The sequence below is a fragment of the Artibeus jamaicensis genome, unplaced genomic scaffold (genome assembly GCF_021234435.1).
Source record: "Artibeus jamaicensis isolate MK-2021 breed Jamaican fruit bat unplaced genomic scaffold, CSHL_Jam_final contig_471, whole genome shotgun sequence".
NCBI lineage: Eukaryota > Metazoa > Chordata > Mammalia > Chiroptera > Phyllostomidae > Artibeus > Artibeus jamaicensis.
In genome coordinates this window covers 4,078,632-4,103,974 of record NW_026521850.1, presented here as the reverse complement: position 1 = coordinate 4,103,974, position 25,343 = coordinate 4,078,632, and the positions used below count along the sequence as shown (strand labels likewise).

At 53.7% G+C, this 25,343-nt stretch overlaps 1 protein-coding gene across 4 annotated transcripts in view; it reads left to right on the top strand.

The window, feature by feature from the left end:
- The window catches only part of ABL1 (ABL proto-oncogene 1, non-receptor tyrosine kinase), a 112,703-nt gene that overhangs the window by 80,375 nt on the left and 6,985 nt on the right, over positions 1-25,343 (top strand). For all 4 annotated transcript variants that reach the window (XM_053667838.1, XM_037158579.2, XM_037158580.2 and 1 more), the window contains exons 2-8: positions 1,214-1,387; positions 1,958-2,253; positions 10,388-10,660; positions 19,595-19,679; positions 20,271-20,448; positions 22,208-22,392; positions 24,295-24,447. In XM_053667838.1, coding sequence (XP_053523813.1) covers positions 1,214-1,387; positions 1,958-2,253; positions 10,388-10,660; positions 19,595-19,679; positions 20,271-20,448; positions 22,208-22,392; positions 24,295-24,447 — 1,344 coding nt within the window. The remainder of the gene's footprint in view (positions 1-1,213; positions 1,388-1,957; positions 2,254-10,387; positions 10,661-19,594; positions 19,680-20,270; positions 20,449-22,207; positions 22,393-24,294; positions 24,448-25,343) is intronic.

The window sequence follows — 25,343 nt, the reverse complement described above, 5'->3', positions numbered from 1 at the left end:
TTTTCTTTATTTTTAGAGAGAGGAGAAGGGAGCGAGAAAGCGAGGGAAAGAAACATTGATACGAGAGAGAAACATCATTTGGTTGCCACTCACCTGCCCCCAGCCTGCGAACTGGCCCACAACCCAGGCATGTGCCCTGACTGGGAGTTGAACCTGTGACCCCCACATCTTTATATAAACTGTTAAGATCTACTTGGGAGTAGATTTGTTTGTTTCAAAGAACCCTCGTGCATATTGGACATTTTCTCAGAGAAATTCTAGAGCGTTTCAGCATAGTTCAGGAAAAAGAAAAGCAAGAAGAAACTCCAGGAGAAAATAATGAACAATTTTGACCCTGCGGTGACTGATAGTCACACATTGCTAATACAAGAGATGTGGACTGTCTCTCAGTATTTAGAATCTACCTGTAGACAAGACGCGAAAGATTTCGTTGCAGAAGAAGACACTGTTCCCTTTCACAAGGTGCACGTCAGAGGCGGGCAGGCCCTGTTTGAGGGGCGCAGAGCGGGGCGGCCGGGGGGCAGGCGAGGGTGCCAGCGCCCCTGCCGTAGGGAGTAGGGAGTGGACAGAGGCCGTCTCCAGCTGGCAGAACGAGAGGTAAAGCTGTGAGTCTGATGCTGCAGACACCACGGTGACCAGTAAAGGACGGCACCGGGGACGTGGGGGTGGGCGCTTGGGGGTTCAGAGTGATACAGCGTATGTTTAGAGGGATGGAAATGGTCACCCCAAAATTAGCTCTTGGCTCTGGGTATAGAGGAGAGTGGATGGAAAATGTTGGTCTTTCATGATAAGCCCTTCTGGACTATTTGATTTTAGATTATGTGCATATGTTAACTTCGATACATTTAAAAATGGTTCAAAGCAAGAAACTTTCCCTCCCTATTACCACATAAGCAGTGGCAACCTTATGAGTACGGACCATCTCCATTTCTAACAATTCATTTTTCATCTTCACTGAGTTAATGAGTTAAAAGGCTTAACCGATTCAGGAACATTACCTTGGAACATAAATACTTAGTGTTTTTCACCAGATTTGGGAAAGGGAGATTCCGTTTTCTATTCATGTATAATACCCACCAGTGTTAAGAAACAGACTAAATTAGGAGTGTATAATTTTGGAAATACAGACTTTTTTTTGCTCCGGAGAACAAAATCACTTTTTCCGTAGCTCGCTTCTTTCTTGCTTTCGTTCATTCCCATGTTCCTCTTGCAGAAGCCCTCCAAAGGCCGGTCGCGTCCGACTTCGAGCCCCAAGGCCTGAGCGAGGCAGCTCGCTGGAACTCCAAAGAAAACCTCCTGGCCGGTCCCAGTGAAAACGACCCCAACCTCTTTGTCGCGCTCTACGACTTTGTGGCCAGTGGGGATAACACTCTCAGCATCACCAAAGGTGAGTGGCCGTGGGCAGCAGGCAGTAGTTGCTAGTGTGGGAAATTGGGGGAAACCGTGGCTTGATTGATTGATTGTTCACCCCTTTGCTGATTAGAAGCACAGATTTAAAATTTGGGATGCAGAGATACCGGAAGGCACACCTGTGCAAGGAAAGCACAGCCTCCTCGTGAGCGACTCGCGTTCTTTGCGATGGGCCCTGTACAGTAGTCCTTCCCCCAGATGGAGCTGTTATTCCACACTGAAAAAGGCCCCGGCAGCAGACACTGGAAACCCTTTTTTATAAAAGAAAAAGGGTTTTTCCCCCTAAAAAGCTTCCTTGCATTAGGAACATTTGAGCTAACAAACAGGTTTATAAAAACCAGGGCTACATGTTTACCTCCGTGTCCCACACAGACAGGGAGCCTCACGCACAGCCTTCTCTTACACACTTAAAAACACGTGTGTTTGTGTGGACTTGGTAGAATGAAGTAGGTGTTTGGGGATTTGGAGGTTTAGTAATCATCCAAGACTAAGCAAGAATGAGTGAATTAAGAAGCTGATGTGTGTGACTTTGTTCTTCTCTCCTAAGGCGAAAAGCTCCGGGTCCTAGGCTACAATCACAATGGGGAGTGGTGTGAAGCCCAGACCAAAAACGGCCAGGGGTGGGTCCCGAGCAACTACATCACGCCCGTCAACAGCCTGGAGAAGCACTCCTGGTACCACGGGCCGGTGTCGCGCAACGCGGCCGAGTACCTGCTGAGCAGCGGGATCAACGGCAGCTTCCTGGTGCGGGAGAGCGAGAGCAGCCCCGGGCAGAGGTCCATCTCGCTGCGGTACGAAGGGAGGGTGTACCACTACCGGATCAACACCGCTTCTGATGGCAAGGTAGGGCCCAGTCAGGTAGGGGGGAGGTTGCCGAGGGAGGGGTCGTCTTTGGCCAGGAGCACCTGCAGTCCTGCTGGGTTGGTAAATTCCCACAGCAGAGTTCAGCCAAAAAGACATTTGAAGAAGCTTTCGAGGACACAGCCGGCACCCTTCCATTTGCCTTGTGAGCCACCCCTGTGGAGGACTGACCACACGCTGTCATAAGGGCCGCATGGTTCTCTGATTGTCCTGCCGGAACACTGTCCTTAGCAGTGGCATAGGACAGGTGGGTGTCCACCAGGTTTCATCTGTGCCTCTTGCAGCAAGACTCTGCTTTGTGAAAAAACCTCTTAGGATAGTGAGTTCTCTTCAATGAGAAAAACTCAGACAAAGATGGATATTTTCAAAGTGAAAAGCCACCTTAATACCACCTAATAGAAGTCTGATACATGGCCTTCTTCCTGTGGATAAAATCATGTGTGTGTGTGTGTGTGTACATGTACAGAGTTTTTACATAAAAGCGGGATCACATTATACCCATAGGTTTCCAAGCCTAACCTGTGGTTTTGTGATCTTCACCTAAAGCATCCTTATGAGTCCTGAAGGGCCGGAAGGAGGGAGCGCCCGCTGCGCTCCCGCTGCGCTGAGGGTTCCTCACCCTTCCTCTCCTCCGAACCTCCCTGTTCTTCAGGGCAGGGTTTCTGAGATCTGCACCTCCACGCCAAGGAGTGGGTGCCCGGAGGGACGCCGCCTCTGGGCCGTGCCCCTGCTGTGGGCTCCGCTACTCTGCACGGCCCGGCAGGGCCTGGGCGGTGGATTGCGAGAGCAGGTCCAGGCAGCGTATATATTCTGTAACAATGTCTAGTTCATGCACAGGGTTTGAGAAAAACGATTTAGAGTGAAAGTAATTCTGTCTCCTGATTTGGTGCCCTGCCCAGAGGGAACCACTAGGACCAGTTTCTTCCGGAGTTAATTCAGTGGATATATATTTATATTTATAAACATATAAGTATGTATTTATTAAAAACAAACGACGCGCACTGCACACTGTGCCGCCTCTGGCTCTTCCCCCCGATCGTGGATGTGTTTGGGAGATGGTCTGAGGCAGCAGGTTCAGAGCCGCCTCGCGTGCTCCGCACTGGAGCCGTCCCCTGCTGGTGGCCGGTGGTCGTTGGGGTTGTCTCCCGTCTCAGGCTGTTACAAATAATGCTCTTATTGGGTGGCTTTCAACCCTTTAAAAATAATCTTTGCCTGCCGTAAAAAAAAAACAAACATATTACATCACCACCCAGTACTCCCATTAACAGGCGGTTTGTGAAACTCTGCTTACTCTTTTTTTAAAAAATGTTCTTTTATTAATTAGAGAAACACCGATTTGTTGTCCACTTATTTGTGCATTCATTGGTTGATTCTTGTGTGCGCCCTGAAGGGAGATTGAACCCACAACTGTGGTGCATGGGGACAGCACTCTAACCAACGGAGCTACCCGGCCAGGGCCAACTCTGCTTACTCTTAATGTGTTCAGTGCACTCTGCTTCTTTGTATTCCGTGCTGTTCTGTTTATTTTTTGAAAAATTTAGGTCATAATCCAGGAAACTGGTTTCATAGGCCCCTAGCAGGCCCTGCGGTGCAGCTTGAAAACACACCACACGCACCTGTGTGCGGTGAAGCGCGTGCGGGGCAGGCGGCGAGAGCTGACGGTGGAGGGTGTGTGCGCTTACGTTTGTGTCGGTGCCGCACAGCTACTTCCTGTGGAAACTGTACGGCTGTGTTTCCTCACCAGCAGCACGTGGGAATCGTGTGCTTCCTCACCCTCGTCGCAGCAGGTTGTCAGACCCGCAAACACACCTCTCACTGGTCGGTAAAGCCGGTGCCTCATTACGGTTACTGCACGTGTGTCATATTTTGAGTGACCCCCATGCCATTTACTGAAGTCACCTCCCCCCACTTATTTGAAATACCCCAAACCTGCGTATGCATTTAGGGCTGGTGATCTCTGTCTCTTCTCTTCTGTTGGTCTGTCTGTACCTGTGCGAGGACCAGACTTTTAACTTGTTACGTCTTATAATAATGTTTTCGTATCTGGTAGGGCTAGTCCCCTCTTCTCCATCTTTTTAGCATTTTTATAGTTTTCCTCACACATTCATTGTGCCACCCATACAGCTGCACTGTGTGTGTGTGTGTGTGTGTGTGTGTGGTCTGTCTGGAAAAGTCCAGCCATCGTTAATGTAACGAGAATGGTTGGCATGACATCAATGTAACCCGGAGCCGGGAGAGTGGCCCGGAATGCGCATGGGTGAACAGTGACGACCTCGCTGTACTGGTCAGCGGGGGCAGACCCCGTAGAGTGAGTGTGTGTGCTGTGCGGCTGTCACACTCCAAATGACTGAGCGAGTAGAACTTCAAATCTGCATCAGATTTTGCGTGAAGCTTGAACATCCCTCCGTGGAAACTACTCGGGTGACTCAGGAGGCTTTCAGGGATGACGCAACGAGTGCAGTGCAAATGAAAGTCTGGCACAGACCCTTCAAAGGTGGCGAGAATCTGTTGAGAGTGGCCCACGTCCTGGAAGGCCTGCGACAAGCAGAGCGCCGAGGGTGTTGGACGTACGCGGGCTGCAGTCCCCGGAGATTAGCGACTCGCGGTGCGAGAACCAGAAGCTGCTCTGGGGATTCTGGAAACTGCCGTGTCTGAGATTTTGATGCAGGGTCTTGGCATGAAACATGTCATGGCAAAATTGGTTCCATGGCTTCTGCTACCAGAGCAGAAGGCACATTGTGCTGCAGTTGCTAGTGACTTGATTCAAACTGCTATCAGAGAACCAGGTTTCCTCAAGAAGCTCGTAACCAGAGATGAATTGTGGGTCTAGAGCTGTGATCTGGAAAGATGGCCCAGTGCCCCAGGAAGAAGGTACAGCAAAGTCGCAGCGAGATCAAGACCATGTTAGCTGTGTCTCTTTGATTGGGAAGGCGTTGTCCATCATGAGTGCGCCCCTCCAGCCAAACAGTTAATGAGAACACCACCTCATTGTCTTTCAGTGGTGGAGAGTTGCAGTTCAACAAAAGTGGCCCAAATTGGGCATCTATGACTGACTGGCAGCTTCATTGCAACAAAGCTCCTGCTTACTCATCCCATCTGGTGCGGAGGTTTTTTCTCAGTGAAACATCAAATCATCCAGGTGACTCAGTTCCCCTACAGCCAGATTTGGTGCCCTGTGACTTTCGGCTGTTCCCAAAACTAAAATCACCTTTGAAAGGGAAGAGATTTTAGACCATTGATGAGATTCAGGAAAATACAGTGGGGCAGCTGGTGGCGATTCCCACGAAGGATTTTGCAGTGTTTTGAACAGTGGAAGAGACGCTGGGAGAGCTGTGTGAGGCCCCAAGGTGCCTACTTTGAAGGAGACTGTGGTGGTGTTGTCCAAATACAGTGTTTCTTGTATTTCAGTAAATGCCTCTCTCTTTCACAGTGCATGGCTGGATACTTTCTGGGGTGTGTGTGTGTGTGTGTGTGTGTGTGTGTGTGTGTAGTAGAGATGTCCTTACCTGTTTTTCCCACGTGTGTTAAAGTCGTCTGGCCCAAGTCCCGTTGCCAACACCTGGTGCTCTCCCTCACGGTGGATGTCTCCGTGCCAGCACAGCGGTTTGTGCGGCAGACGGCATAGTCTGGTGGTGGTGTGTGACTAGAGAGCAGGCTCATCAGCTTGCTTTTGGGGCATTGTCTCATCCCAGATGTGGAACAAGGCCCTTCCTTTCTGTAGGACGTGATCTGGTGGGGTGGCCCTTCGAAGCCTTGCCTTCAGACCCAGGGCGGCCTTCTTCACGAATTAAAGCAGCAGAGTGCACCTAAGGGAGGCGATCTCCTACAGCCGCCGTGCTGGTCCCCACCTGCGCTGCTCATCAAGGGCAAGCCACACTGCACCAAATTGTCAGCTGAGGTTTGTGTTGAACAGGGCGGCCGTCTGTTTTCCATGGAGTTGTTTGATCGGTGTCCTCGCAGGCAGGCATGATCTAGTCTGACAGCTCAAAGGCAGAGAGCTAGGCCTACGTGTGGGACGCAAGGCTTGCAGATTCAAGAGTCAGCCGGTGAGGAAGACAATCCCTCTGTCTCGAAGCTGGTGTGTACAGGGGCACCTTTTGCTCCGGGTGGAGCACGGGAGACTCATTCGGCCAGGTGCGCTCCACCACCGCGCGCTCCTCCAAGCACCTGGGCCCCTGCCCTCCTCCCTCCCTGGCAAAGACTCTCCCTGCAGCTCTCTGAGCACCTGGAGACTTCTCAGCCCCCCGGGGACACCAGGCCGGCCCTCTGCAGAGGATCCTTTTCCTGGATTGAGTGGGGAACAGCATCAGACCGGGGAGACTGCACTGACACATTGATTGTGTCGCTCTGCAGTGACAGGGCTGCTCGTGGCGGAGCTCTGGGGCAGTCCTTTTGGGCTTCTTTCTGTCCTCACCTGAGCACAGGCCCACTGATTTTAGAGAAAGGGGGAGGAGGAAAGGGGGTGGGCAGAAAGAGAGAGAGACGTTGATGTGAGAGAAATGTCCATCGGCTGCCTCACATGTGCTCCGACTGGGGACTGAACCTGCAGCCAGGAACTGACCAGAGATTGAACTGCGATCTGTCGGCCTACAAGGACAACCAACCAAGCCACATCAGCCAGGACCCTTTTTGGGTTTCTAAGGGGAAAATGTACCGTTGGTAGGAGAGACAGGCTGGGGTGGAACAAGTTTAATTCTCATTTTCAAATTAGCCAATCTTTAGAAAACAACTGAATTTCAAAGATTCTTGCCTAAGCCCCCAAAGGATTTCTCTCTGTCTCCACCCGCTTGGCCCTGGCTCACCCCTTGCTCCATTCTGAACGTCCAGCAGCAGTCGTGGCCAGCCTAAAAATCCTCAGCCCCCCAACTTTGGTTTCCGTTCCTCCACGCTCCCTCGGTGTTTGTGGTCCTCAGCCAACAACATAGTGGGATTAAAGACTGATTGGCCCCCACCGCCCCTGCCTTGATTGTCCTTACTTCTGGTTACCTCTGTGGGGTGCCACTGTTAAGTTTCATTTAAAAAATAGTTTTTTTCTTTAATTTTTAAAGAGGGGAAAGGAGAAGGAGAGAAACATCAATGTGTGGTTGCCTCTGTGTGCCCCCTGCTGGGGACCTGGCCCACAACACAGGCACATGCCCTGACTGGGAATTGAACCCACAACCCCTTTCTTTGCAGGCTGGCACTCAGTCCGCTGAGCCCCACCAGCCAGAGCAAGTTTCATAATTTCTTAGAGCCCTTGATGGAGTCTTCAGAGAGATGCCCAACTGACATTTATTTTCTCAGTCTGCTGAATTCCCAGGTTCAGGTTGACAGGAATAGAATTTGGGCTCAAGCACTAGCCGGAGTAGCAGGATGGGCCAAACGAGTAACCTGTCGAATTTTCAGTTTTACGCACACTGACAGTGGCTTGGCAGGTGCTGGCATCCAGGGGGCAAGCCTGCTAAAACCTGGCTGACCTTCCCTTTCGGAGGAGACTGGGAGCGGTACTCAGCTCTGCTAAATCATTAAGTACTGCCTTGCTGCTGGTGTGCGAGAAGCCCTGGGAACAGTGTGTCCAAGGCAGGACCCCAGGGTCTCAGGCGGCTGAAGGCACGCAAATGTGAGCTCTGATAAGCCTGCGAGTGTGGCGGCCGGGAGGAAGGTGGTTCTGTTCTTTGTCTGGCAAGTCCTGGCTTTGGGGTTCCTGCGTGACCAGGAAGAGGCCCAGCCCTGGCTAAGCACCCGGAGTGTCTGTGTAACTGGCTGCAGAGCATAGTGACGTGCCACGCATGATGCTGCTTTCACTTTCTTCTCCGAACACGCCACAAATTCCTGACGGAGACTGCCCGGGTCACTAGCAAAAGCCGCCCAGAAACTAGAACGAATCGGAAGGAAGCCGTTAGATTTTGTGGCCGTTAGAGATGGCTGTGCAGTGCGTTTAAGGGAGAGTAGTTTTAATATTTAATGTTTCGGTGTATAAATTTTATGTGGAAAGATGAACTAAGCCACAGGGTCTGTAAATTTAATTACAGAAAAGGATAAAGTTTGCCTGTTCCGTGAAGTCTCCAGTAACTCGGAGATCTCTAACCAAGGAGCCTGTGAGGGACTCAGATGAGACCAAGAATAAACCCTCCATGAACTGGGGCTGAGGGGGCCATTAGCACTCTGTGCAGTCGAAGGAGCGGGGTCTCCCACTGGGGAGCACTCCTGTCAAGCTGAGGCGGGGAAGTAATGGGCCTTGCCCCCTGGTGACCTGCCCCGTCCTGTGCCAGGGATTTCCAAGGTGGGGGGCAAGGGGGGGCGGTACTCTGATTCCAGGGGATGCCTTCTTGGAATGGCTTTCTCTCCTCTCCCCGCTCCTTGGTAGGGAGACTGCTAGCCCAGGAGAACAGGTTGGAGCGCTGCAACCCGGTGATTGGACACCTGGCAGCTCTTCCAGGGAGAGGCGGGGGGCATCAGCACTGTCGCCCCCCTGCCCCATGGGCCTGTCTCTGGACCGGCGCTGACGTGCTGTGTGTGTTGAGGGCAGGCTCGGTGGTCTGCCCTCACTCCCCTGCCCCCGCCAGCTCTGTGCATTCAGGGCCCGTGGCGTGTCCAGGTGTGTCACAGGCATGTGCCTGGAGCGGTTCCCTTGCAGGTTTCTCCTGTGAAAGAGCGGGGCCACCTGGCAGGCCACCGCCTCATCCTCACGGTCCCCTCCTACATTTCAGAAGCACCGTCTCTCAGAGGGACAAGTTGCTCAGAATTTTGTCTTAGTAGAATTGTCACTGAAAGATTGTAAAGTATAAACCTCTGAGCCACAGTTTGCCATTGTGTTGCCTGGGTCTTAACAGTTCATTTACGTCATTTCCCCGAGCAGTAAAAAAAAAAAAAAATTGTTAGTGAATCTTGTTTACCCTATTGAAGGTTATAGAAGGGATCAATTTGTATATTTGTTTTCATTTCCTTCTTCTAAAATGTTTCTGTTATCTGATATTATGACACAGAGCAGCAGAGCCTCCTGTAACCCGCAGCCGAGGCCTTGCCCTGCCCTGCGTGTCCGGCCTCCTCTCCCCTTCTCTCCTCTCCGAGGAGAGGATGCTACAGGTTCAGCTGACTGGTCCGTTCCTCCCCTCCCTGCCTGGCGTCGCCACTTCCAAACCGTGTTCCTCCTCCCCACATCTTTGTGATGCAGGCACCTCCTTGTGATTTTCATGCTCTTTCGACCTTCAGGATCGTTGGCTGCCCTTCAGGAACCGGTAGAGTCAGTTGTGTGCCTGGAGCCCACATGCTCCGTGCAGATTTTAATGTGGAATTGATGGCCTGGCCACATCACTGAAACAAACAGCGGGGAGGGAAGACAGCTGCCAGCACCCACACTGCCGCCCTGCCGCTTCCTCTGCCTCCTCCGGTCTCTGCTGTGTATGGGCGGGAGCGGCAGCGGGCTCCAGTGTGGGTGTGCGGCTCAGAGAGGCTCGAAGGCGCGTGTGTGTGGACTCCGCCTCCTGGCCTCCCTGCGCTGGGGACCCCTCGGGGGCCCCCCACGTGGGCTCACTGCTGGCCCAGGCGGGTCTTTTCAGTTTCTCTTCCAACCAGCAATACTTTCTAAGTTCTGCTCGTCACTGATGTAACCAACAGCTATTACTGAGTACCTGTTACGTGCCCACATCTTGTTCTCAACCTGGCAGTCACAGGACAACAGTGGGTAGCTCAGGGCTTCGCTCCCGTGGGGCTGAGGTCCTACTAGGTGCAGGCAGACACCAAACAGGCTGATGAAACGGTGTGATTGGTTAGCGGTGAGGGCGGAGCAGAGAAGACAGGTGACGTGACTGGTGCTGGGTGAGGACTTGAGGTTGGGGGGCCACGGGGGACTTCATGGGCGTTGACACTGGGTGCAGGTCGGTCAGAGAGCAGCTGTGAGGGTGAGGCAGGAGGGGGCTTTCAGTCGGGGCGGCCGAGGCACAGGCCGCGGGGCATTGTATTGCCTCGGCAAGTAGATCACAGCACGCGCAGCACCTGGTCCAGCGCTTGGTCTGCCGTGGAGTGCGTTTGCCGGCGGTTCTGCTGTGCCTTAACCCAGGGCTCGGCAGGGCTGGTTTGCTGGTGCTGTTCGGGTGTGTGTTTGCTCCGGGGCTGAAGGCTGTCCCTGTCCCCTCAGCTCTACGTCTCCTCCGAGAGCCGCTTCAACACTCTGGCCGAGCTGGTCCACCACCACTCCACCGTGGCCGACGGGCTCATCACCACGCTGCACTACCCAGCCCCCAAGCGCAACAAGCCCACTGTCTACGGCGTGTCCCCCAACTACGACAAGTGGGAGATGGAGCGCACCGACATCACCATGAAGCACAAACTGGGGGGCGGCCAGTACGGCGAGGTGTACGAGGGCGTGTGGAAGAAGTACAGCCTGACTGTGGCCGTGAAGACCCTGAAGGTAGGCCCGGGCGGCGGCGTCCACACAGGGCTGCCTGTGCTCTCGGGGCCTCGGGCAGGAGCAGGGAGGGGGGTGGCTCTCGGCCTCCTGCCGTTGTGGTGGTTCTGTGCCCACACCGGGTGGTTCTCCTGATCCCGCGGTGTGGTGGGGCTGGGCCGTGCTGTGGTTTCTGGTGTGTGGGGGATTAGTCATTTGGAGAAGTGTTTTCGATCTACGGCAAGAGTCTTTTAAAGCCGTGGGTTTCCATTCTGTTTGTGTGGCGTTTGAATCACTTCCTGTTGAGAGTTAAAGGAAGGAGGGAAATAAAAACCGTAAGTTTCGAAGGGAGATTTAGCCAAAATGTGTTTGACATTTCTGAGGATCTTTGTTGGCAGATCTGAAAGGCAAGTGGCGTTTGGTTCCCAGCAGGTTCCCGCATCCAGCTTCTGTGTGTCCAGTTTCTGGGATCAGGGGGACACTGGTTAAAGCTTCTGCCTAATAACACGGATCACCTACACCTGCCCCCCGCTTTTTTTCTTGTTATCTGTGACTTTCATTCACCCCTTCAACATAGTGTGGGGAGTTTCCAGATGGTGGGTCTTTCTTTTGAAGTTCTCTGAAATCTTTAGGATGCCAGAGAAGCAAGTTTTAATTTGCAGTCTTTTTCATAATGGTGATGTGTGCTTTGCTTGTGGCGAGAGTGCCCCCTAGTGTTGATGTGCGGTATTTTCACTTGCTTCAAGGGATCTCCAACTAGGCTGCCATGCGCACAGAGGTTGAGAGTGAGCCCCTTTTCTGTAGCTAAAGAAAAAGAACCCAGACACCCACTGGTAGGAAGCAAGAAGGGGCCCAGCTGTGCGCGCTGCTCAGAAGTCAGGTGCATGCTGTGAGACCCGTGCAGCCCAAACGCTTGCCTGTTAGGGACTCTCAGTTCCCTGATCCCTTCTTTCGGGGGCACAGTGAAATGGAAGTTAGGATTTCTGGCTAACATAGAGAAAAGGTTGCATTCTTTAGTTTTTGGGACCCAAGGAGGCTTCCTGGCGCTATACCTAATGTGTCCTGGTGGTCTGTCCTTGGGGAAAGGCTGACACTGTTGGCGGGAGTAGTGGCATAATTTGGGGTAACCTTGAGGCCTCCTGGATCTTTTCCAAGTAGGGCTTTAAAAATATATATTTAATGAGCATTTATTGAGTTCCTCACTTCTGTTTGCGAGACCCCAGCTTAACACTGGGGTTGTGAAAGTGAGTCAGAGTTCATTCCTTCAAGCTAGTCTGGGTGGTTAGGACAGTCTGGTTACGGTAGACAGTCTAGTTAGGAGACACAGGCCAGTGTAACAGGAATTGTGGTGCAGTGTGACAGGGGCCACAGTCGGCACAAACGTGGCACTGGTCACTTCGCAGGAATGAATGGCGGGGCTGGTGGGCTCTGCCTGGCAGGGAGAGAGCATGACGGGAATTGGGGCTAGGGCCACAGTGCGGGAGCAGAGCTGGCCAAGGGCACAGAGGCCAGAGGAGACACCAGTCAGGGCGCCGGGTGTCATCCTGGAGGAGGTGGCGTGCACAGCAGGGCGTGAGGCCCAGGTACGTGACGATTGGGTTCTCGTTTCAAGAGGTGGCTATGCTGGCCAGCCCTGGGAAGAACTGAACAGCCACTGCCCACCTCTCCCAGATCAGGCGAGTCCAGCCAGGGAGGGGCGTGCACTTGCGCCGCGGTGCCCGGGTTCGGGGCACAGTGGACAACCCCACCCAGAGACACCGGGTGTAGACTAGCTGGAAACCCTGCTAAAGGCCTAGGCACCACCCGCACTTTTGCTAGGATTTGCGAACACGAAGCAAGGAAGAGAGAAAAGAAAAAAAAAACACTCGATTTTAATGCAGGCAAGGCCCGTTTGAAACTTTAAGAAGAGACAGAGCTCGTACATTGTGGCCTGTGGGGGGAAACCCCACTGAGGAGCCGCTGCTGTGGTGTTCTTGGGACCCCCGAAGGAGGGAGTTCAGAGTGGGGACCCCGTGGAGCTCAGCGCCACTGCTGTAGGTTTTCTTACCCCAGGGAATCGGAATGATCCAGAAGTCGTGGTTTTAGAGCACACTCTACCTGTGATGTATTATTAAACTTCTTACTACATGCTTTTACTGACTTTCCCAAGAGCCTTATTAGTTTACGGTCCCAAGTCACCACACCTGGTGGCATGGAGTTCTGTGAGTCGCCACCCCAGGTGGCAGCCAGTTAGGGGAAGGGGCGTGCAGGGTCTTCCACAGGATGCTAATCCACAGCATGCTCTGAGCAACTGGTAAAGCCCTCCATCCCGCACCCTGCTCAGGAGACATCTCTGTGTCCCACCTGCCAGGCAGGGTTGGTATCCGTGTCGTGAGCATTGCTCTCGGCTCCAGAAGTGGAGGTTGAGTGGGCTGGGAGTGACAGTAATGGCTGGCACCTGCCGTGCTCTGGCAGAGCGCTGAGTGCCTTGTGCAGAGCGTGCCGTTGACACTTGACAACAGTTTCAGAGAAGGGACGTACCATTACCACCACTGTTTCAGGGGCGGGCAGGGGGCTGAAGTGCAGAAGACCGAGTCACAGGCCAGGTTCACAGCCAGGAGCGGCAGAGCCGGGTGCACACCCAGGCCCCCGCTGCACGTCCCAGTCAGTATTATTTTGCCACTCGGGTTCTTATTCCTCAGATACCACGGAAAGTGCACCTGAACCACAGTTACACATCTTAAAAACCACCTTTTCCCCCACTCATTCCAAGGCTCCTTGGAAAACCCCTGAAGCTCTAGCCCAGACAAGCATTTGCTCAGCACCCCTTTGCGCCAGGTCTCCCTGGGCTCCAGAGTCCATCTCCTCCTCCTGCCTGTCCTGCCTGGTTTGGTAGCTGGCTCCTCAAAGGGCAGGCCCGCTCTTCCTTAACCACCAGGGGGAGCAAGACCCTGCCTTTAACCAGGACTTCTCCTTGGACAGCCTAGGTCCCATACCCTCAGGTCATAAGAGAAAAAAAATATATATATATATGAAGAAGGGAGGCACTAGGCTGACCCTTATGGATAGGAAGCTGGAATTACAGCCAAGGGAGGCCCCCCTCCCCCTGCTGATGGGGAACCAACTGTTAGTCCGAATTTTATTTCTATTGATTATGCCATTACATTTGTTCTATTCCCCCCTCCATTCCCCTCCACCCTGCACACCCCTCCTCCACCATTTTCCCCCCTTTAGTTCATGAACACGTCTCAAGTTCTTTAGATTCTGTATTTCCCCTACTATTCTTACCCTCCCCCCTATCCATTTTCTATCTACTGTCTATGCTACTTATTTTCTGTACCTTCTCCCCCCTTCTCCTTCTCCCACTCCCCTGTTGCTAATCCTTCACATGATCTTCATTTCTATGGTTCACTCCTGATCTAGCTGTCCTCTTAATTTGCTTTTGTTTTAGGTGTGGTTGTTAATAACTGTGAGTTTGCTGTCCTTTCACTGTTCATCTTTTTTATCTTCTTTTTTTAAGGTAAGTCCCTTTAACATTTCATATAATAAGGGCTTGGTGATGATGAACTCCTTGAATTTGGTCTTATCTGAGAAGCGCTTTATCTGTCCTTCCATTCTAAATGAAAACTTTGCTGGATAGAGCAATCTGGGTTGTAGGTCTTTGGATTTCATGACCTGAATTACCTCTTTCCAGCCCCTTCTTGCCTGTAAGGTCTCTTTTGAGAAATCCGCTGATAGTCTGATGGGAAGTCCTTTGTAGGTGACTGTCCCCTTATCTCTTGCTGCTTCTAGGATTCTCTCCTTCATTTTAATCTTGGCTAATATAATGATGATGTGCCTTGGTGTGTTCCTTCTTGGGTCCAACTTCTTTGGGACTCTCTGAGCTTCCTGGATTTCTTGGAAGTCTGTTTCCTTTGCCAGAACGGGGAAGTTCTCTTTTATTATTTGTTCAAATAAGTTTTCTACTGGTGGCTGTTCCTCTTCCCCTTCTGGTACCCCTATAATTCGGATGTTGGAATGTTTAAGGATGTCCTGGAGGTTCCTAAGCCTCTCCTCATTTTTTTGAATTCTTGTTTCTTCATTCTTTGCTGTTTGGTCATTTTTTTCCTTCTTTCTTGTCTACTCCCTTGATCTGAGTCCCAGTTTCCTTTCCATTACTATTGGTTTCCTGTGCATTACCATTCCTGTCAATTAGTTTAGCCTTCATATGTTCCTCTAATTTGTGACTAAAATCAACCAGTTCTGTGAGCATCCTGATGACCAGTGTTTTGAACTGTGCATCTGAAAGTTTGGCTATTTCTTCATCGCTTAGATTTATTGGCGCTGGGGCCCTGAGTTGTTCTTGAGCCATGTTTTTATCTGTTCGCACCTGTTAAGTATGAGGAGCGGAGTCTTAGTTGTTTACCAGGGCGGGGCCACCCAGGTCGCTGGTTTGTGATGCTGTATGTGGGGGCGGGGTCAGAGAGGGAGCAATGGCCGTCCTCTCCCCTGGCCCCCACCTGTTTATCTGAGCGGAAATGTGCGAGCCCGCCGCCCTGCACCTAGGGGTCTCAGTGCTCACCTCTTCACTGGTTTATCTGCATGCAGATGCTCCACCCACCGCAGGCAGCCAGCCTCGCCTCTTCCCTGTGCACCCGTAGCTAGCCCTCACCTGGGATTCGCGCCTTCGGCTGCCTGCGCACCACCCCAGTCGAGGATCTTTTTGGCCAACCTGCTCCGCTGCTGGCTTCGCCCCTTACCAGTTTAGCTGAGTAATTCGTTGTTTTCGGACTCCGTATTGTTGATTTTCTGTGTGGTTTTGTTGCGTTTATTGTTGTTAAAGCTTTGTTGTTTTTAGATTTGGTTGTGCACAGACGCGAGGTATTTCCACCTATGCCTCCACCTTGGCGGAAGTCTGTTAGTCCAAATTTTGGCAATATTCAGTAGTCTGCAGGCTTGACTTCACCCTTATCAAAGGCAGGATGTGCCTCAGAGAGCCAGCAGTCGGGTACAAAGAGCTCCAAGTTTCACATGAGTTGTGTTCCAAAAGTTAGTTCGTAAGTCAGCCCTTTTCTGTGAAACAGTTGCATAAGTTATGTAACTTGCAGAAGCTTACTGTTAGTCTAGTTGTGGCGTTAAGATCGAATCATAACCTAACCAGCTAATTGGCCATATAAAATAGTGGAATGTGATGTTGCTGTGAAATGCTGACTTAAAATTGTACCCAGTCCTCTGCCTATTCTTCAGACAGGTAGGACCCGCTGCCTCCTGCCCCCAATCCTCGTGCCTTTCCGGAGGCAGCCTGTGTGTGCCTTGTCTAACCCTGTGGCAGCGCCGCGGGCCTGCTCTGTGCCGTCTGCCGTCCGCTCCGTGTGACTCGATGGGTGCTCCTCGCCGGTGCTCGGGACCTTGTCCTGGTGTGGCTGTGTTCCCGTAGGCACCAGCCCTTCTCGAGCATGGTGGCCCTTCGGTACCTGGCTGGCACAGCGGTGCCACGGGGGTGCTACGTGTGTGCACACGAGGTAGGAGAGTGTCCTAGTGGTTGGCCCCTGGTGCGGACTGCTGGGTCACGTGCCTTTACGGTTTTGTTCCTGCTCCCGAGTGCCCCCCACGGAGCTCACACCTGGTCCGGCTCTGCTGGCAGTGTCAAGGAGGGGCCTGCTCACCACGCCCTCCCCAGCCCAGGGTGCCCTTGGCTCGGGTTGCATCTTGTCTTTTTTCCCCAGGAGACTGACTTTATTGGAGCGTGCCAGGCGTGAGCAGAGAAGAGAGGCTCCATGACAGCCCTGACCCTGGGCAGTCCACGCAGTGGCTCACCTCACGGGGGGTGCTGGGCTCAGGGCCCACTGTTGCCTTCTGCACTCGGCCTGGCAGTGGCGTCTAGACCCCTGGCTGTGGAGCTCGATGCAGCAGCTGTATCTGAGGACTGGGTTTCTGGGGCCTTCTCTGTGGGGTGGTTTCCGTGGGCTGCTTGGACTCCAGTCCCACATCTGGTGTGTGAACCACCTTCTTTAGTCGCACTCAGAAACTCTGCCCTGCCTGCCCGTGTTTTTGAACGCGCAGACCTTCGGAAGGTCTGGCCCACCCGATGGGTGAAGGGGGGGTGCTTCCCTGTACTGTAACCTGGCTCACCTGCATTTGGGGAAGAACCAGAGACGTGTGGAAACTGGCCTCTCAGGCGGGAGCCCTGGCCACTGCGCCGCAGCAGCGGGATGCAGAGCCGTCCGTAAACACGGCGTTTCTTTTTCATGACCTGGGACACCTGCTCTCGGGGGCGAGGCCAGTGAGCCAGCAGCTGGAGCTGGCCCGAAGGTTCCTGTGAGGCGCTGAGTCTGGGAGCACGTAGGCCTGTGAGAACGACAGGGACTCAGCGTTGAAGGCGCAGCGGTCTTCCACATGGGCGGGCTGCCCCGTCTGCTTGTCGGGAGTGGAGAGCCGCTGTCTCCCTGGTGGCAGAGGCGAGGTCCGCGGGCGCAGCGCCAGCCGAGGTCTGGGCACTGCACTTGGCGCTCTGTGCATTAGGGTGGGTGCTGCCTTTCTTTCCGTTTGTAGGTGAGGAGAGAGCAGGTCAGAGGCAGCCTCTGTGCTGTGTCTTCTGGGAGCCACTTACGACCGTCACACAGTGGCAGGGCCTGGGCGGCACGAGCCACAAGGTCCACCCGCATCCAGGCCAGGCCAGGGGGTCCTTGTGCAGGGAGGTCAGGTGGCCCGTGTCCCTCCCTGAAACGCCCACAACGCACGGCTTTATCTCAGAGTGTTGTCTGAATCCTAGTTAGTCTCAGTTTGATTTTACTATTAAAGGGAGGAATCTGCTTCAAAACGATGGCAAGTTTTAAGTGAAAGCAAAGGAATACAATAGGGGAGAGCGTCAGGGGTGTTTCAAGGTCGGCACAGCCATGTGCCGTGTGCCGTCAGCAGTGTGCGTGGTAGGCTGAACCAGGTCTGCGTTCAGCAGGGGAGACAGGTTCCCACCAGTTGTCCCGAAAGGAAGAAAGGGGGTTTGTTCACACTGACTGTCACACATGTGCACGCGTCTGTATGAATGAATGGAGAGAGACAAAAAGCGAAGAGGGCACCTTGGAACGCTGCGTCATTCTGTGGGCCTCGGTCTCAGGGTCTGGAACTCGGTTCTTGTAGAGAGGGGACAGTAGCTGGAAGAGCAGGTGATGTCTCTGAAACGATGTCATTGTCCGTGGCTTATTACACGAGGCTTCAAAATAAAAAACACTCCACGTGTCTAAAAATTCATGGGAGAGCTACTTTTTTAACTTACTTTTGGCCAAGCGAGATTCTGCAAGCCGCTGGCCCTTCTGTGAACCTTTGACACCAATGTGTCATCCCAGAAAACCGCTCTCCATGCCGAAAACAGTGTGGTCAGCGAGCCCGTTCAGGAGCAGGGAGGACTCAGGAGAGCAGCCCGCCAGTGGGGTGGCGGCAGGACAGGTCCTTTCCCCCGGGGGGCTCGACACAGAGGCCACCGCCCACGGTAACCAGGAGCCAGAGCAGTTCCCCATTGTTACAGGGCCGCTAAGCAAAGCGAGGACGAGCTGGCACATAACTCAGCGGCCACGCTTCCGCTGGGCGACACGGCAGACCAAAGCGGGAACGTGCCGGGGAGGCCGCCCTGTCCTCTGGAGGTCCCCTCAGGTCAGGGGCCAGGATGGGGCAGCCAGGGAACACGGCAGCAGGGACGCTGCAGACCTCTGTCTCCGGAAGGGACAGGTACCGTGTGTAAAGCTCTGCTTTTGGGGCATCTAGCTGTCAAGGAGCCACACCTCACCCCCACGTCATCTCCCCCCTCAGACAGACACACTCCGGGGCAGCGTCTCGCGCCCTCGTTGGCCTTCATAGGCCGGCCTCTCAGCAGACACCATCCCCACACCGGCCTCCTGTTCCAGGACAGTGGGTCCAGTGAGTCCAGAAGAGGTTCTCCCGGCATAAGTCACAGCAGGGCTCTTTTGTGGCAGGGCCAGGTGTCGCAGTGCTCTGGACCGGAGCTGGAGCCGCGCCTGCAGCCTTCTCAGTCTCACGCACACACAGACCAGTCACCTACCCGGTGCCACACGCTGGTCTGTGTGCTGATCTCGCGAAGAGCAGGTGCAACTGTGATTCATTCACACCGAACAGCTGTGGTAGTGCTGGCCGCTGCCCTTTGTGCATCCAACAGTCTAAGGGAGGAGCGGTCAGCGCCCCTGGCTAACTGGTCAGGAACTGCACGCTTTAAAAACTCCTGCAGCGCACGGGCTGAAAAACCGCGGGCCCAGGCTCCAACCGCGTGAGGAAGTGCTCTCGCGCACTTCGCCGCTGGGCACCCCGCGGCAGCACAGCAACACCCTTCTGTGTCGGCAGGGTCCCTTCCCTGACACCGGGCGCACTTCAGGTTCCCCAGTGGCTCGTTTCTCCATGCGTCTTAGGACACCTTGACCACCAGCTGCTTGCTCCTTAGGGGAGATGGTACCATGTTTGTGGCATTCGCCTGTCCACGTCTCCCTTGCCCCTGCAGACCCCACGAGGAGATGGGGACAGGCACGGGGTACAGCAGCCACCGTGAGCAAGTCACCGACACACACAGGCCGGCGTGTCGACGCATGTTGCCCAGGGGTTCTGCTCCGACGGGCAGCCTCTCCGTCTGCCCCGGCAGCGCTCAGCAGCCAGGGGCCCTGCCCAGGTGGTTCGTTGACGCTGCAGCTTGTGACCATTCACTCTGTGCCTTCCCACTTAAACACGTCCCTTGCTGAAATATTTTTTTTAACTTAAAGATTTTATTTTTTTTATTTTTAGAGAGAGGGGACGGGAGGAAGAAAGAGAGGTAGAGAAATGTCAATGTGTGGTTGCCTCTCGTGTACCCCCCATTGGGGACCTGGCCCGCAACCCAGGCATGTGCCCTGACTGGGAACTGAACCAGTGACCCTTTGAACCAGCGGTTCACAGCCTGCGCTCAGTCCACTGAGCTATACCAGCCAGTCCTTGCTGAAATAACTTCACCACTTTTTTCTGCAGGAAGACACCATGGAGGTGGAAGAGTTCTTGAAGGAGGCCGCGGTGATGAAGGAGATCAAGCACCCTAATCTAGTACAGTTGCTTGGTGAGTGTGTGCGGCCCCGTTAAAGCTCAGGCGGGTGGCTGGCTGCATCGAGCTTCCTGACCCGGACAGCTGTTCCCTGTGCACACTCAGCCCCTGGCTCAGGAGGCCTGTGTGGGGTTGACTGTGCGTTGGGAAGGGGTGTGGAAGGGGGAAGGTGAGTACTTTAAATCGGTATCTAAACACGGTGAAGCACAATCTCAGATTGGCTTTTGAAACTTGAGCATCTTGAACGCTGCCTCCCCGGAGTGACTCTGCCAGCGGGCCTGACCACCAGACGTGCGTGGCCGCTGGCGGGCGACCTAGCAGTGACCCAGGCTGTGGGCGTGGGCCCGGCCTTTGCTGCTGCCCTCACTGACAGCTTCTCCTATTCAAGTCCACTGGCTTGGGAGGCAGAAAAGAGGGTGACCATGTCCTTCCCGCATCAACATAACCCCAAGTCCCGAGTGCTTGGACCCAGATTCCAAGTTGGGCCAGGACTTGGGGGCAGAGCCAGCTGACGTTCAGAAGCGTTTTCCTTCAGTGCCGGCCCTTCCTGACGTCTGCTCGGCTGGCAGCAGGCGCCGCCCTGAAGCCTCGGTGTCTCGTTGGCAGGGGTGTGCACCCGGGAGCCGCCATTCTACATAATCACCGAGTTCATGACCTACGGGAACCTGCTGGACTACCTGAGGGAGTGCAGCCGGCAGGAGGTGGGCGCGGTGGTGCTGCTGTACATGGCCACGCAGATCTCGTCGGCCATGGAGTACCTGGAGAAGAAGAACTTCATCCACAGGTAGGGGCCAGCAGGCGCCCTGCCCGCCGAGCCGTGGGGTGAGCCAGGGCCCAGTCCTTCTGCAGAAAGCCCCGGCCTCTGAGGACTTCCGGCTCAGCCCCTAACTTCCATGCTGGCCGTGCGTCAGGCCTTGGAATGAAGGAAGGTACTGGGTTCCTGACGTCGCCAGCTCTGGGTGCGCATCCAGGGCTGACCTCAGCTGGCCCTAGACTCCAGACCAGCAGAGCAGTGAATTGTCCTGGGGTGAGAAGTAGCTCACTTCGGAACCAGTTTGACTAAGTAGAGTGTTCAGTGACTCATAAAAGGTGTCCTTCCTGGCCGTCCCAACTCCCGAAGTGGGTCTCACTGCCCCTCCCGGCCTGGCGTGCGTCCTCTCGGCCTCTGCCCAAGAGCAGCGGGTGTTGTCTCACACAGACCCTCAGCAGTAGGCAGTGCGTGGGCTTTGCGTTTGCATCGAGTGCCCCCCCCCCCCAGGCCCCTTCTCTTCATTATCATTTCGTTCCCACCGAACCTGCTGTCGTCCGGCTCAGCAGTGTTCCCACAGTTGTCAGTCGTGTGCCTGTGGTTCTGAGTTAAGCGTTTTCGCCGCTTTAAAGCCTGGAGTGTTCTGACCTTCAAGCCACAATTATCGTGGTCTTCGCATTCTTCGGTGGCGGACACGGCTTCCTAGCAAAGTGACAGCTTGCGCAGGACAGGGCCTGACGGGCTTCACCGGACTCTTTCACAGCGTGTTCTCCACGCCACCGCCGTGACCTCTCCTACCCAATTAACCCGAGGACGCGGCCGGTGCGGGAGCGTTCAGTGAGGAGTGGGGGCAGTGCGTGGGAGACGCTGGCGGGTCCTTGTCAGGCACAGTTTCTGTGCCTGCGATGCCCAGAGTCACATGCTCCCGTCACTCAGGAGCATGAGCCCTCCGAGGCTCTGAGCCTGCAAATTGAGATTTCCTGACTTCCAGTTTGCCTCGCACAGCTGGGTCCGTTCCCTCTTCATTTGGACAGACTTAAAATCCTTCCCCCAAATCCCATCAGGCACAAGTTTTCTGTGTTTAATTTCCCTCGGCGGCCGGTGATCAAGCTGCCGGGCGCAGCCATTGCTTCAGCTGCTGCCTCTCCTCGCCCCTCCCTCCCTGGTTGCCTTGCGATTTCACGGTTAACGTCCCTGAACCAAAGATGAGACCCCTCCTGCCTCTCCCGCCTCCCTCCCTCCCTAGCAGAATCAGGAAGTGGGAGGAAGCTGTTTATACAGGAGAAGAGTCGTAGGAAGTATCTGGGCAAGCCTCAGAAAGAAGAAGGAAACACAGTTCGGGCAAAGAGTGCCCTGGGCTTCATTTGGATTTGTCCTCCCACGTCTGGATAGGACATGCGGCGGCCGACTCCCTCGAGAGCGTCCCGCCATCAAGGGCCGGCCTGTGTGTGTTCCTGGTGCCTGCGTAGAGCAGTGCTAAGCACTTAGATGACGCTCACTGTTCTCTAGGCACTCGACATGTTAATTACCCTCAGAAGGGCTGTTTTTACATTTTCATTTTACGGACAAGGCGACTGAGTCCCAGCATAACCACCCCGCTCCGGGTCACAGGGCCCCCTCTGCTGCCTTTCACCGCGCTGGGTGCCCCGGCGGGTGCAGGGGGAAGGGCTCTGCTCACCGGGGGAGTTCGGGTAAGTTTCCAGGGCACCAGCCTCCCTTTCTCCAGCGTTGGTGGTGGATTCGTGAAGCCGGAGAGCCAGCCGGGAACTCACGGAGGAACGTTTCCCTTTCCCAGAGATCTTGCTGCCCGAAACTGCCTGGTAGGGGAGAACCACTTGGTGAAGGTGGCTGATTTCGGCCTGAGCAGGCTAATGACAGGGGACACCTACACAGCCCACGCCGGGGCCAAATTCCCGATCAAGTGGACCGCGCCCGAAAGCCTGGCCTACAACAAGTTCTCCATCAAGTCCGACGTCTGGGGTAAGAGCCGCTCGGTTCCCTCCTCACCACCCCCCTTCCCCGGAGCCGCTGCTTTGGTTGTTGGTTTGTTCTCCCCTCGTATTTCCACTGCCTCTTTCTGTGTTGGGAATGCAGCGTCATTGGGTTCGGGCTTTCGGTAGGATACTACCCACGCTGCCCCTGCAGCCTCACGGGACAGCATTTTGATTTTTACTTCTTTAAAGAACTTTTCCTGTGGCCACGTGTAGCCTGCCCTGAGGAGGCCCGAGTGCCCGGTGAACACTCACCTCCAGCCTTACCGGCCACCACCCCTGGGCGTGCCCACCGCCTCTGTCCTGCCTATTCCCCAACCCGGATTTGGGGCAAATCCCAGGCACCATATTTTGTCCCTAAGTATTTCAGAATGAGTGTTTCTTAAAGATGGCTTTTTATTTTCATAATCAAATCACCTCGACTCCAAAAATTGACAGTCATTTCTGAATACTATCAAATATCTAGTAAGTGTTCAAATTTCCCTTTGAATCATAAAAGTCCTACTTCCCTTAGAATTGAGACCGAAATGTGGTTTACACAGGTGATCAGTCGATAACGTTCCTCCAGACCCTCGGTCCCCTCTCCATCTGTTTCTCTTGGTTTATTTGTTGAAGAAATACTGCCATTTACCCTTTAGATGTTCCCACGTTCTGGATTTTGCTCATTTATCCACATGGTATGACTTGATATGTTCTTCTCTCTTCACTGTTCCTACTAAGTGTGCAGTTGGATCTAAACAGCTGGTCATGTTTGGGTTTGACTTGTTTTTCTTTTAGTTACAAGTTCTTCATAGGCAATGGTGTGTTTTTCATCAGTAGGTAGGTACATAGTTGTTCATTTTTTTTTCCTTTGTGATCTTAGCAGTTACTGGTACCCAGCACCTAGAATCACTAACGTAGTAGAGGTCACCAAGTGGTCGTTTCCTCATTCTCTTATTCCCTATTCATTTATTAGCGCAGCCCTTTCCATAAGAGGGAACAGCCCTTCGTCCTGTGTGGTCACCGGGGTGCAGCTCACCGGAGAGGCAGGCCAGGTGTTGCGTCCTTGCCGCTGTTCTGCTTTCACAGCCGCGAGCTGGTTCCCCGGTCACCCCCCAGGGGTGACTCCTGAGGTTTTTGTTGCAGTTTTTGGTAATATAATGAGTGTGTACACACACACACACACACACACTCTCTCTCTCTCTCTCTCTCTCTGTTTAAATGTACTTGATGTGTTTTAAGCCATAGTTATTTTCCTTACTGATACCGCATTGTCTCACCTTTGACCGGTGGGAACTTCACTTCGCTCCTGGTCCTTTTGATGAGACCCTTGTGGCTTTCGACCCTGTGTCTGCTGTCTGGAATGACAAGATGTTCCGGCTTCATCCGCTGCCCTAGACTTGAGCCACCCCTGGCTCCAGGGCATCAGTTCTGCTTTCTTTCATGGGATGAGGAATTTCAAGGCTCTACTCTGGGCCTGCAAAACTTTCAAAGATTTCATAAGATTTTTGTTCATCTTTAGAGTTGGAAGGGGCCTTGGAGACAATCTCATGCCCCAGAAAAGGGAGGGGGCCTATCTTCAGCCCAGAGCTGGCTGGTCCCAGAGCTGGGAGGAGCAGTGGGCTGCTGACTTATCCCAGCAAGATCCGGTTGTGTCGCCTGCGAGACCCTGGAGGGGCTTGTGAGCCCAGTGCTCTTCCCTCCATCGGCGCATTCTAGTCCGTGGGGACGAGCGAAGTGGAAGTTCCGCTCTGGCCTGGCTGGTGGTAGTGAAGTGCCTGGCAGCCTGGCAGCACTTGGCCTGCTTCCGAGGGTGTGATTTCTGACGTCTGCTACACAGGCAACCCATTTCAAATGCGATGCTTAAATCTTACGTGTTTCAAAAAACCCTCCTCATCTTCTCTTCTCTTAGCGTTCGGAGTACTGCTCTGGGAGATCGCCACCTACGGCATGTCGCCTTACCCGGGAATTGACCTGTCCCAGGTGTACGAGCTGCTGGAGAAAGACTATCGCATGGAGCGCCCGGAAGGCTGCCCGGAGAAGGTCTACGAACTCATGCGAGCATGTGAGCCCTCCCCCCAAGTTCTAGAACCCTGTGTGGGCAGCAGCCCACTGCGGGACTGTGCGCGTGTGGAGCAAAGTGAGAGGAGAGTGTCCATCTCCTGTCTCCACTCCCCGTCTGCAAAGCGGTGAGCGGGACGGGTCGGCGCAGACTTGGCGGACTCTGTTCAGTGTCTCTCCACTTGTCTTTATACACAGCGTTTGTGTGTGAGGGTGTTTGGTTTGAATACAAAACTGGGATTGATGCACACCAAACTTCGATTTCTTACTAGTAAATACAAATTCCTGGACCTGCCTTCAGACATTCTGCTGCTATAGTAGGTAGATACTCCAGGGCATGTTCATCTGGTTGGTTTTACAAGGGAGGACCCAAAAAACCCCACAGTTATCTTCTGGAAGGTGGAGCCCTTGTAGTGCAGACCACCCCCACTAGGTGGGTGTTCTGGGAACCCATCTGTATCAGTGCACCAGCTGGAGCTGTTGTGAGAGGCTGCGTTTGGCTTCAGTGAATGTTTTTTGAAGACTCTTACAATTTGTCCATTTTGTGATGGGAGAATTATGAGCACACCTGCCCACCCCATGCTGACTGTCCAGCAGTTTCTGACCAAAAGCAGCATGACCCCCCCGTGCCCCACCCTCCCTGTTCACCCAGTCTCACCCCAAGTGACTTTCATTTGTTTCCCCGAATTAAAAAAAGTCCTCAAAGGGCAACATTTTGCCAATGCAGAGGAGGTAAAACAAACAAAAAAAAACACCAAACAGCAAAATCACTAAAAGGCACCAAAATCAACGAGTTCAGAAAACTGTTTGCGGCAGTGAAAAAAACCGTCTCAAAAGGTGTATTGCGTCAAATGGAGAGGACTTTGAAGGTGACCAAAACTTAAACATGTAAGAATAAAT